Below are 13,638 nucleotides of genomic sequence, written 5' to 3' on the forward strand. Positions count from 1 at the left end.
AGAAAATTCATAAAATTATGCGATTAAAAACATGACATTATTTATATTTGCATCACTCGGCCCAGAGGTTGTTCAGGGTCCGCAGACATCAACTTTTGGTGACATTAGGTCAGTGTGAAAAATTAGATTTTGGAATATTTTGGAGGTTTATGTGATTCCTGCTGATAAAACTTTCATGAGAATGACTCTTGTTAATATAAGCAACATAGTTTTAAATTAAAAGAGTTTCTGATGGTGGTGTTCCTTGAGATGTTTTCAATGCAAAAAGTGTGCCGCATCTCAAAAAAGGTTGGGAAACACTGTTCTAAATTACCTATAGTAGGAGTAATAAATAATGGCAAACAACCAACAAGTTGTGTCGTTTCATTTTGTTTTTATAGTTGTTCAATTAATAATATCAGATGGATTGCATTGTTCTATCAAATGATCAACACATCAGCAAGCTGTCCACAACCTGATTATTTGATTCAGGTATTTTGGTGGAGGAAGACATGAAAACAGACTGAATAGAGTACCCTTGTGGACCGAAATTTTGCACCCCTGTTGTAGCACATTAAAGTAATGTAAAGATTAAGTTTGACAGTGTTCCTGGTAGCTGATCCTTTCAAGACAATCGATGTCTGCAGTGAGAGCATGAAGCAAGATCATGTTCCCACAATTAAGGCTGCAGATAGCATGGTATTGTTTTCAGAAAGAAAAACTACTACGAGAGTCTTCCCATACAACCTTTGAGATGTCCTGTTGTCTAAACACAATAGATGAGAAATGATTTAACCAAATTTTGTAGCCTTTTTTACCGTTTTGAATCGGTTCATGATGGACATCATAATGTAGCCTCTGTTGTTCTTCTTTAGGTAAAAAAGGTAGATAGGGGAGACAGCCCACAAGTAGATGCATGGCAGCCATGACAGTACAGTGAGCTGGAAACACAGTGGGAGGTCGGGCTGATCTGAGTGGAGTGTTTGATTGGCAACCTGGAGAAAAAAAGAAACAAAACATGAGCTCAGAGGCCACCATCTGTTATTCAACAAATACATAATTACAGTGGTACCTCGACCTACGATCAGCTCTACCTATGACATGCTCGAGGTACGATGAAAATTTAGATCGAATAATTCGCCCGAGATACGATCAAAATTTCGAGATGCGACCAAGCCAGGTGGCCATGACATGAGAGGCTGTTTATCATTGTAGCGCACTGTCTTTTTTGCCGCATCCCTTTCGTGTATAACAGATATCTACGAGCACTGAACGATTTCTTCACATGAGTTTCCGCTACACATGGACCAGAAAACGCACAACGCACATGCGCGGGCAAAAAGAGGCCTTTCTGGGTAATGAAGTATACTCGTGCACATAACACCGATAGCCAATGGCACCCTTTCTCAGAATAAAACTTCATTACCCACAAGCAATACGTGGGTATGCTCAGCTGTTGCATTTCCTGTTATTCCTTCCTTAGCCTGTTAGCTCCCGCAATCGCTCATTCAAGACTACTTCTCGTTGGCAAGTGGTCCTGCATTATCATTTGCAGAGGATATTTGTGTGCATCGTTTTCGGAATATTTTGAAGGGAATACAACAGCAAACAGCCCATCCATAGCGAACGTGAGGGTGGAGGCGTGGCAAACAGCTAACCCGCTCAGAATGAAGGTAAAAAAATAAAAAATAAAATAGAATTCAGTTGTGTGTAAAGTTACATTAAACGTATGTTTGAGTGTGTCTGTATATTTTAATCCAAGTTCATTTAAATTTGTTTGTTCGTTTACGAGTGCGTTGTTGCCGTGGATAAAGTCCCCCCGAACACCCCCCCACCCCCGCCTCCGTGTATGTCGCTGTCTCTACCCTCCGGGAAATGTGTCTAATTTTACTTCTATTAAACACATTTTATTACTATTAAACCACTAGTTATGTGTTACTTTGTTAATAGATGGCAAATTAGAAGAAATAAAACATGTTTTCCAATCCAATATCCTGTTTTTGGTGTTTTTTCAGAGGGTTGGAAAGAATTCATTTGTTTTTAGTTCATTTCAATGGGAAACGTCCGCTCGAGTTACGAAAAGCTCGACATACGATCTCAGTCCCAGACCGGATTAAGATTGTATGTCGAGGTACCACTGTATATTATATCCCACAATCCTGCACAGCCAATCGCAGGGAATAAGGAGACGGACAAACATTCGCGCTCACACTCGTACCTAAGAGCAATTTGTTCCTTTTGGGATGTGAGAGGAAACCGGAGTACCAGGAGAAAACCCACACAAGCCCGGGGAGAACATGCAAACTCCACACAGGAAGGTATGAACCTAGGATTGAACCCTCGATCTCAGAACTGTGAGGCCAATGCGCTAACTACTCAGTCACAGGGCCACCTTCAAAAAGACTTAGGTAACTTATTTTATCTAAAATATATATGTTAAAGAATGTTTGTTCAAAAACATTTGAAATCCTCAAACATTTGCATTAGCTTTTTGAATCTTATTTTGAATGTGTTGTAAAATTCTAGCAAGGCTTTTCTGAATGCTGGAATCTAAGTACCTCCAGTTTCTTCTTCCTACTCTTAATGTGGTTTGCTATTTTTTCCCTTTTAAAAAAGTTGTTTGGAAAATCCATAGAGTATACAGTTGTATATACGATTTTTGTTTCTTCTGACCACAGAACTTTCCGCCAGGTCTTATCTTTGTCCATGTGATCAACAGCAAACTTCAGTTGAGTCTTAAGGTGCCGCTTTTGGAGCAAGGGCTTCCTTCTTGCACGGCTCTCAGTCCATGAAGATGCAAAACACGCTTGACTGTGGACACTGACACCTGTGTTCCAGCAGCTTCTAATTCTTGGCAGATCTGCTTTTTGGTGATTCTCGGTTGAATCTTCACCCTCTTGACCAATTTTTTCTCAGCAGCAGGTGATTGTTTGTGTTTTCTTCCTGATCGTGGCAGTGACAAAACAGTGCCATGCACTTTATACTTACAAACAATTGTTTGCACTGTTGCTCTTGGGACCTGCAGCTGCTTTGAAATGGCTCCAAGTGACTTTCCTGACTTGTTCAAGTCAAGGATTCGCTTTTTCAGATCCATGCTGAGCTCCTTTGACTTTCCCATTGTAGCATTTGTGGGCGTTTGCATCCAATGAGCCCTATTTAAATGGCCTCAGAGAGCTCACCAGCTGTAGTCACTCATAATAACTCACAAGTTAAGAGGCCATGCTATGAAGCTCATTTCACTGACACAACTTTCACCAAAATTGCTAATTCGTGTTGCTGTATGTATATTTTTGACCCAGCAGATTTGATCACTTTTTCTGTTAACCCATAATAAAGTCATAAAAGAACCAAACTTCATGAATGTTTTTTGTGACAAAGAAGTATCTGTTCCAATCATTCTATCAGAGAAAAATCAGAGTTATAGAAATAACTGGAAACTCAAGAAAGCCATGACATTATGTTCTTCACAAGTGTATGTAAACTTTTGACCACAACTGTATGTATTTACAGGGTTTAGTATTTAAATTTCAAATCCAGGTCATGTCCATCTGTGTGGAGTTTGCATGTTCTCCCTGGGCCTGCGTGAGTTTCCTCTGAATACTCCGGTTTCCTCCCACATTCCAAAGACATGCATGGTAGGCTGATTGGACACTCTAAATCGCCCCTAGGTATGGGTGTGAGTGTGGATGGTTTTCCGTCTCCATGTGCCCTGCGATCGGCTGGCCACCGATTCGGGGTGTCCCCCGCCTCTGGCCCGGAGTCAGCTGGGATAGGCTCCAGCACCCCCCGCGACCCTAATGAGGATAAAGCAGTTCAGAAAACGAGATGAGATGAGGGGAAAGTATTTAAATTTGTGGTTTATACATTGTATTTCCTACACTACAGTATAACCCCATTGAAGGCTATTAACTCTACTGATTGACACGCGGACTAGGAAGGATGACAAACTGGTAGTTGTTTATTTCATATTTTAAGCACTACATACTTTAAACAACAGTTTATAAGACTGTTATTAAGTTGGGGGTTGGATGTGTTAAGGTTAGGACTTTGTTTTGGAGTTTGGTTTGGGTTTTTGGGGAGTTTATTTTGGGGGGGGGGGGTTAAGTCCTGCTGTAAATCAAATGCAAAAACTGTTTTAACAGAATGGTAAAGGTACGGTTAAAAAAATGGCTAAGGTTCAATCTTAGATATTCCACCTTAATTTATTGGTATCATAACATAAACCAAAAAGAGGAAAATTGTTATTTTTGAAGACCGATCATTACATATTTTATGTTACGTTGTTAAACACATTTTGAAAGACCCATATTTTTCATGTGGATGAATAACATCAAGAAGGTGAGCCAAGTAACGTAGGTAAAAGTAAACTCACAATGAATCATGGAGAGATCTGTGGTGATTATCATGGTTTCCTACAAACACTTCCCTCAGATAGAAGAACTAAGATAAACACAGCTGGTGGCTCCCAGCCATTTTCTATATATCACCACTCCCATCAACTGAGGCATGTATAGAGTGATAGATAATTACACCAGCTGGTGGGCAGCGTGTATATTTCTGGTTCCTCTTTTTGTTAAAAAATAAAATAAAATACAAAAAACATGACAGAAAAGATTTCAGCATTCAAAGATAAACCAGAAGAGTGTAAACCAAAGTTTCTTGACCCCATTCATTAACAGCGCTAACTTTTTTACATCTTTAGTCATTTAACGTGTGTTTGTACTTTGAGTTTTTTCATTTATGAATGATCCTCATGGATTTTAAATGCTGTCCATTTAAAAAAATAAAACATGGATTTTTTTTACATTAGCTCAGGGGTTGAGAACCTATGGCTCCTGTGGCTATTTTGATGGGTTTATATGGCTCTCCGCTAAGCTGTGTGGTAAAATATGGGACCCGCTGGTGAGAGACCTAAGTCCCGAACGCACCAATGTGAGCGTCAGGCAGGCACTAGGGTGCCGACACTATCTCTAGCGCCTTTTTAATCATATTTTTCCTTCATTTGACTCTTCTGCATGCATACTCTCATTGATACGCACCCGGACGGCAGTATCGGGAACCATTTAGTGGAGTTCATTTAGTTTCTTTCCAATTAATGTTAGGTAAACTAAGGCCGGGCCCTTCAAATGTCTAAATTTGAAGTGTTTCAAATTGCTTGGTCTGGTTTATGTCATACAAATGGCTCAACACACATTTATTCAAATTTTTGTTGATCGAAAAGCAATGGTTTTATAAACCGAAGGATTCTATCCAACACCAATGGTATGGAAACTTGACTCCATTTGAGGCTTTTTCGAAAACATGATTACACTTTCAATTTCACTTAGGGAATCATCTCACAGTTGTTAATAAACAAGAAAAACCTGTACTGATAAGACACCAAGAATGATACTGTAAACCTGCTGATGCTTTCAATCTACTTTCATCTGTATTGAAATGTCATTAGCAAATCCTGTTGATCTGAGATATCGCATCTAGATATGTTATTTATACACGGCTGGTGCTTAGAATTGGAGTTTATATTTATAATTGAGTTAAACAAGCAATGCAAGTTGCGAGCCAGCTAAAAACAGATTTGTTCATTATGTTCAGCATTTTTACAGAAAAGATTGCAGAAATTCCCCATATGTTCCCTATTATTCTAAAAGGTTGTTGCGCGAATTCAGTGAACGAAGGGCATATACTTGCAAAGACGGCAGGGAGACAGTGGTAAGGAACATGCAACAATGTTAATTATGACCATATGGCTCAACGGTTCACAATGTTCATTTACTTTGGCATCATGTAAAAGTATGGTAGAAGTAGACCACAGTTTAAGTCTGATCTATTTTAACACCTACCCCCAGTAAACCTCAGTATGCATACCTTCAGTATTAAACTCACCATAAGCTTGACTTAGGGAAGCTTGTTTGTATTTCTAAAGTGTGTTGCGCAAATACTGACATGACAGTAGAAGAAATCAAGCTTAGAAAAACTTGAAATTGAACATGTTCTAGATATGCTATAAATAAAGAATCCTACATGTACAGTATATCAATCACCTAAATTAGGGGTAGGCAAACTATTCCACAAAGGGCCACAGTGGGTGCGAGTTTTCATTCCAACCCATAAAGAGGACACCAATTGTGCAAGTTATCATACTTGAAAAGATTAGAGAGGCCTGTAATTGTCAACATGGGTAAACCTCAACCATGAGAGACAGAATGTGGGAAAGCAGAAATTCACATTGTTTAATTTTTAAATAATTTATTTGCAAATCATGGTGGAAAATAAGTATTTGGTCAATAACAAAAGTTCATCTCAATACTTTGTTATAGTCTTCCCGGCCTGGTGCAGGTCTACAATTTTGTCTCTGGTGTCCTTCGACAGCTCTTTGGTCTTGGCCATACTGGAGTTTGGAGTGTGGGAGACTGAGGTTGTGGACAGGTGTCTTTTATACCAATAATGAGTTTGGAGTGTGGGAGACTGAGGTTGTGGACAGGTGTCTTTTATATCGATAATGAGTTAAAACAGATGCAGTAATACAGATAACGAGTGGAGATCTCATTAGACCTCGTTAGAAGAAGTTAGACCTCTTTGACAGCCAGAAATCTCGCTTGTTTGTAGGTGACCAAATTCTTATTTTCCACTCTAATTTGGAAATAAATTCTTTAAAAATCAAACAAGTTGATTTTCAGGGGTTTTTTCTCCACATTCTTTCTCTCATGGTTGAATTTTACCCATGTTGACAATTACAGGCCTCTCTAATCTTTTCAAGTAGGAGAACTTGACTAAATACTTATTTGCCCCACTGTATGTATATGTATGTATGTATATGTATATATATATATATATATATATATATATATATATATATATATATATATATATATATATATATACATACAGTTGTGGTCAAAAGTTTACATACACTTGTGAAGAACATAATGTCATGGCTCTCTTGAGTTTCAAGTTATTTCTACAACTCTGATTTTTGAGTGATTGGAACAGATACTTCTTTGTCACAAAAACATTCATGAAGTTTGGTTCTTGACTTTATTATGGGTGAACAGAAAAAAGTGATCAAATCTGCTGGGTCAAAAATGTACATATCAACACTGAGGGAAAAAATAATATTGAGATTGTCCAGCAGTAAGATTTATAGTTGTTTAATATATCCAATGTGCCAGAATTTCTAAAAAAAAAAAAAAAAAAAAAAAAGAAAGCAAGTGACAGGCAAGAATTTCCTACCAAACATCCCTTGGAGTTTATTCTAGGTTCTTCATTTCAGTTCTTCACTTTCTGTTTCAATTCTGCATTAAACACATGATACTGCTGGGGGAAAAAGCGCTTACTCTGCCACATTACACAAATTCCTATTTAACAAAGCTACTCATATAAAGTTTGGGTAGGGCAGCTCCAACACCTTTTACAAACACTCTGAACAAAGACAGTTGTACCATAAGCTGATCAGCATTGATTTGTTTAGGAACACCTTGCTTCCAGTGAGGGCAGACTAAAACTGCGTTTTATGGCTTAAAGAATCAACTGTTCCCGAGAGGAATACACGCCCAAGAAGAAAAATACAAAAAAATGCTAGTCTAAATCATTCGGCTCATAGCTAGTTTGCCTCGTTCTAATCTGAGTCATAGTATTTTAACTTTTCGTCATACTCTAAACAACTCATACCAATGGTATGTGTGAGGTTAGAATTCTTCTGCATTCCCAACAGCACATTTGCTTGACAGGTTGATACAGATGGTTGGAATCATGTCATAATGTAGTAATTAATACTAGCATGATATACAGTTGTTAGTTTACTTTGGTGATTATTTATGAGGAAAATATCAATCACTGATTTTCTTCACCATGGTTACCAATTTAGGTAATATTCTAAGCAGGCAAGCAAACTCATTTTACATAGCAACTTTCACAGACAGAAGTCACAATGGGCTTCACGTGTTTACACGCACACATTATTACGCCAAAGCACAGGAAGCATTTTTGCCATTTTCACCCTCTATATTTCACATTATGGCCCTAAAGAAGAAAACTGATTTTTTTAGATTCAGTCAAAAAAATTGCAATTACCATGTAAACAAAGTTAAATCTCATAAAAAGAACTGCGAAACAAGAGAAATACGGACGTACATTGGCAAAGATATGCAGTCTACAGAACAAATTTAAACTGTCACACAAAAACACCTTGCTCGTCGCCAAATATAGTTTTAGGGTTACTCGACCTTAGGTCAGGGGTGGGCAAAAAGGTCCTGGAGGGCCGCTGTGGGTGCAAGTTTTTGTACCTACCGATCCAGCACAGACACTTAAACCAATGAGATTTCTGCAGAAAACAAGAAGCACCTGACTGCAATCCACTGATTTCACTTATAGGACACCAGATTGGTGAAAAGGTGTCCTCTTTATGGGTTGGAATGAAAACTCGCACCCACTGCGGCCCTTTGACGAATAGTTTACCCACCCCGACATTAGGTCAGTTAAAGTCAACCCAAAAATTGATACTTTATTTTTGGGAGTTATATTCTATTTAATAACAGGACATTTTTGTTAAAGAAATATACCATATTTATTCATATATAATCCACCCCCACGTATAAGCCGCATCCTTAAAATTTCCTTAAAATTGTTGAATGTTACAATTTCTCGCGTATAAGCCGCCCTCAGATTCACAATTTTCACCTCCATATTCATGGTTTTAATGTAGTATTTCTGAGCTACTGTATGAATCAAAAGCACATTATTAGGGTCAATATCATAAGGAAGTTAATATGTGTGTCTTTGTAAATGCCAAATATCAAATTATTCAATTTGAAAAAAGAAATAAGTCTATCTTGATGAGAACCTAGTGCTTTTTAATGACAGAAATTACAATTTTCTTATCAGAAGTTTAAAATGTTGTGGCGGCCAAATTTCTTCTAATGTCGAAATATCTCGATTTTTTTGCAATGGTTCATATTACTGCAATAGTTGTCACTTTCGACCAGGAAAAATGTTTTATTTCCTAATCATAAATGTGCAATATTTTCGTTTCAAAAAGGAAGTAACGTAAGCATAACCAGGAAGTGTGTCCATAGCGGTATAGTGTTCACCAAGTCTCTGGGTGCAATAATTGCATGAGATACACATTACGCAGGTATCAAGGCTGATATTTTAACGATCGACCGCAAGGCCTTCGATCAGCTTTAACATTTATTTGGATGTGCTGACATGGTAGTTTCACATACAATCATTCGTAATCGCTACTATAGTAATTAATAGCCCTCAATTATCCTACTATGCTTCTATTTGGAATGTGGAAGGAAGCTCGAGGAACCACAGAAAAGGCACATATTTGCACTGCACAAACGCAAACTACACAGAGGCCAGCAAGAGCAAAGATTTAAACCCAGAAACCAGAACTATGCGGCAAACATGCTATCAACAAATCACTGTGCTGCCAGAACCCAATTTAAATGCCTCTAAAATTGTACAGTTGTAAATGTGGCCAAAATAATCTGAAAAATATACCTTAGCACAAAACAAACCGACATCATCAACGGTGCTTAAATTCAGATTCTGGGGCAATTGACATTCCGGAATGCAGACATATGGAGGTGGTCTATTGTCTATCGGCTTTGAAAATAACTGGTCTATTGTATACAAACACAAAAATCTACCGGTATTGAAACGCATGGGAAAAAGAGAAAGCTACCGGGATACAACATAGAGATAGCACACAAACATGAACACACATTTAATGAACATAGCATTAAGAATTCAAACAACAACATTGATCAACAACAAACATTAACGTTTTGAGATTTTCTTTGAAACGTAATTTTACACCCATTTTATAAGTCACTACTGTGTTCCTACCTGCTTCTCCAGTGCTGGATGACGAACATTTTGGAAAAAAAACTACAAAGACGATTGTCTTTGAGGACTTCTAATAATGTTTCTAAAATGCACAAGACAAATGTCGTCAAAGTGGGCACGACTCGTGAAAACTTTTTCAGGATGTTTTTTCACAAAGTCGGAAAGTTCGTTTCTCCCCCGTTTTTTCAGGTTTGTGCTGTTGCGATGGTGGCTACTTCCTCCTCGGCTGGCTTCTCGTTGAATTCCTCATGTATTGCCGAGCGTTGCATTTACTCATGCTCCGTTTTGGTGCACATTGACCAACTAACTCGTCAACGTCCTTATTACTGACCACATGGCCCATCGCCCACCCCAGCGACACAATTTCGCCCACCCAAGGCTCTGGTTCAGGTTGAGGCACTCGGCCACAGCTTCCCCAAGCATAAATAAGTTTAAGCAGACAATGGGTAAAAGAAAATGGAGGGTTGGTGTGAGAGAGCCAATGAGAGCCCAGTATATGGTGGAGTGTTTCTAAAACGAGAATCAATGCATTCGCGACAATATTTTTAAAATAAAACAGCGGAATGCATGTAGTTTTGGGGGGGTTTCGTAACTTGGATATATTTCTTATCTCGAGGAACTCATTTGCATTTAAAAAATTCATGCATATAAAAAATGCATTCGTTAGTATGACTGTACAGTCATACCTCTACTTACGAATGCCTCTAGGTGCGAAATTTCCAGGTTACGAAAGCTTTTTAATAAGCAAATGAGTGCCTCTAGATAAGAAAAATATCCAAGTTACGAAAACCCCCAAAAAGTACATGCATTCCTTATCCGTTGTTTTATTTTGATGCATTGATTCTCACTTTAGAACCTCACTACACTCTACTGGGCTCTCAATGGCTGTCTCAAAACAACCGCTATCCATGTTTCAAGTTTCTCTCTTCCATACCTGTCAACCTTCACTAAATGTTCCCCTTATTATGTGAGAAAAAACGTACAAATGCAACACGGTGCATATTTTCACATACACACACAGGGCACATAGGGCACACGTTCATTTACTCATTCATTCATTTTCCGAACTGATTTATCCTCTCTATAAAAGTCTAAAATGTACTACAAGGTGGACGAATTCTGACACGGACTGTTCAAAGTGGAATGCGCGTACGCTTATAATGCCCTGTCCACCTAGGCTAAATGCTACCCTTATTAATGATTGCAATTCCCCTTATTAAGCGAAAAAAAAACGTACAAATGCAATGTGGGACGTATTTTCACACACATTCATATATAGGGCACAAGTAAATGTCTAAAATGTACTACAAAGTGGACGAATTTCTGACGCCATCGGGTGATAGGGAAATGCGCGTGCGGATATCATGCTTCAACACGGATGGATTTTGTATGCTTGTTATTCATTTTAAGACATTAATAAATAATGTTCGAATAATTTTCTCTCATTTTTGTGTGTTTCTCACATCTTTCATTCAAAATTGGGACACTTTGACCAATTTTAAAGGGTTTAGTTGGTAGTTGTGTGAGAACCATGGAACAAATTAGAGAATTTACATCTAAATTAGTAAGCTTAATGCACTGAGCTTTTATGTCGATTTATTCGTATCTCAAATCAACGTTTCCCATAGAAATGAACTAAATACAAATTAATTCATTCCCATCCTCTGAAAAAAACACCAAAAAACAGGATGTTACAACGGGAAAACATATTTTTAGTGGTTGTAATTCACCATCTACTAACAGAGTAACAAATAACTAGTGGTTATGATGTTTGATAAGAAAATGAGACATTACTAAATACAACGGGGAATTTGCGGATTGGAGAGAGAGAAAGAGAGAGCGATAGAGAGAGAAAGAGAGAGAGACAGAAACTAGACAGATGTGATCGTAATGTAACATGAACTTTGAATTTAACTTAAATGAACTTAGATTTCAATACGCACACACTTAAAAAAAAGTTTTAATCTTACGTTACACTAAATTTAAACCTTCTTGTGCAATAACCAAGGCAAGAGGTTAAAGTATTCCACCGTGGCTTTCAAGGCGAACTTCCTGCTTCTCCATAGGTATTGGCGAGCCAGCTCAGTCACGCGTACACTACTCATGTTTTTCGATAATTTCGTGCTTAATATCGATTGTCATCATACGCCTTTTCATCGCACTACCCTTCATTGCACCGGCTTGCTTTGGACCTGTTGTGTTTCCCTTAATTCTGCACTGACTAACACAAAAATAAAACACGGAAAAAATGCAACGCTCCGCCCGGTGCTCATAGAGATCTTTGAACGAGGGGGATGCAGCAAGAAAGTGCGCTGTTATCATAAGCAGCCTATCGCGTCTCGCTCACCTGGCTGTCTCGCATAATATCTCAAAATTGTTTATAACTCAAGGTAAATGTTTGCTCGGAATTTTCCTCGTATCTCAAATTCCTCGTATGTCAAGGTATTACAGTGGTACCTCGACATACGAGTGCCCCAACATACGAGCAATTTGAGATAAAAGTATTATTTTGAGCAAATATTTATCTTGAGATACGAGACAAATTTTGATATACGAGCAGACAGCGGACGCGAGATGCTCCTCATAAGAACATCATGGACACTGTCTCTCTCCCCGCAACTCCCTCATGTAATGTCTCTGCGAGCACTGGGCGGAGCGTTGCATTTTTTCAGTGTTTTTTTTCCTGTCGCTAATACGAGAGGAGTACTACTTCCCGGGCAAGTTGGCAAGTGGTCGTGCGTTATTCTATTGTGAGGACATTTGTGTGCATCATTTTGGGAATATTTTGAAGGGAATACAAAAGCAAACAACCCTCAATAGGTTGCATCTGAAAGTCAGGGTGGAGGCGGGGCAAATAGAGCCAACCCGGCCGGGAGAAGAAAGGTATTAAAATGTAAAACAAAATTAGAATTAAGTTGAGTGTAAGGTTAGATTAAACTTATTTTTGAGTGTGTCTGCATCGTAATCCAAGTTCATTTAAATTTGTTTATGTTATGTTACGAGCGCGTTGCCGAGCAAAAAGTCCCCCCCTCTCTCTCTGTCCCGTCTCTCTCCCCTCCGCGAAATCTGTGTCATTTTAATAATATTAAACACATTTTAGTAGTATTAAACCACTAGTTATTTGTTACTTTGTTAATAGATGGAGAATTAGAACAAATAAAAAAAAAATCCAATCCAATATCCTGTTTTTGGTGTTTTTTCAGAGGGTTGGAATGAATTTATTTGTTTTCAGTTCATTTCTATGGGAAACGTTTGTTTGAGTTACAAGAAAATCGACATACGAGCTCAGTCCCGGAACGCATTAAGCTCGTATCTTGAGGTACGAATGTACTGTACATGAGAAATGTTCAAGTTATGAAAAAAAATCTGGAACCAATTAATTTCATAAGTAGAGGTACGACTGTAATATCAAAAATTACATTTTAATTTAATTTCAATGGTTCTATTTGTGATTCAGTTCTGAAAACTTTGAGGAGTTACTACAGACTAATGTGGTATTTTCAAGCATTCTTTTGGCTTTTTTTGTAAATGTACTCAGAAATTTTGTTTTAGTATTTTCATTTTCAGATTATTTAAAAACATTACCCTTCCATTGGTGGAAATTCATTTTTGTGGTCTGACTCAGTTATCATCCCAAGTTATTAGCATGTATTGTTATTTATTTTTTAGCAGCTCTTCAAAAGTTGACACTAAAACCTTCAACCCTTTTATGGACAAATATTCCAAGTAAATAAATACATAATATGAATGATTACATTATTATTTGCATTGTTATTAATGGTTGAAATGTTACTATGATATTTATTA

The 13,638-nt window shown here is 37.9% G+C and overlaps 1 protein-coding gene across 4 annotated transcripts in view; it reads right to left on the bottom strand.

The window, feature by feature from the left end:
- The window catches only part of abcc3 (ATP-binding cassette, sub-family C (CFTR/MRP), member 3), a 68,562-nt gene that overhangs the window by 53,351 nt on the left and 1,573 nt on the right, over positions 1-13,638 (bottom strand). For all 4 annotated transcript variants that reach the window (XR_013306014.1, XM_077625128.1, XM_077625129.1 and 1 more), the window contains exon 2: positions 798-974. Coding sequence is in view for 3 of the 4 variants with exons in the window: in XM_077625128.1 (XP_077481254.1) it covers positions 798-974 (177 nt within the window). In the remaining variant the exon portion in view is untranslated. The remainder of the gene's footprint in view (positions 1-797; positions 975-13,638) is intronic.

Source organism: Stigmatopora argus, chromosome 18 (assembly GCF_051989625.1).
Source record: "Stigmatopora argus isolate UIUO_Sarg chromosome 18, RoL_Sarg_1.0, whole genome shotgun sequence".
NCBI lineage: Eukaryota > Metazoa > Chordata > Actinopteri > Syngnathiformes > Syngnathidae > Stigmatopora > Stigmatopora argus.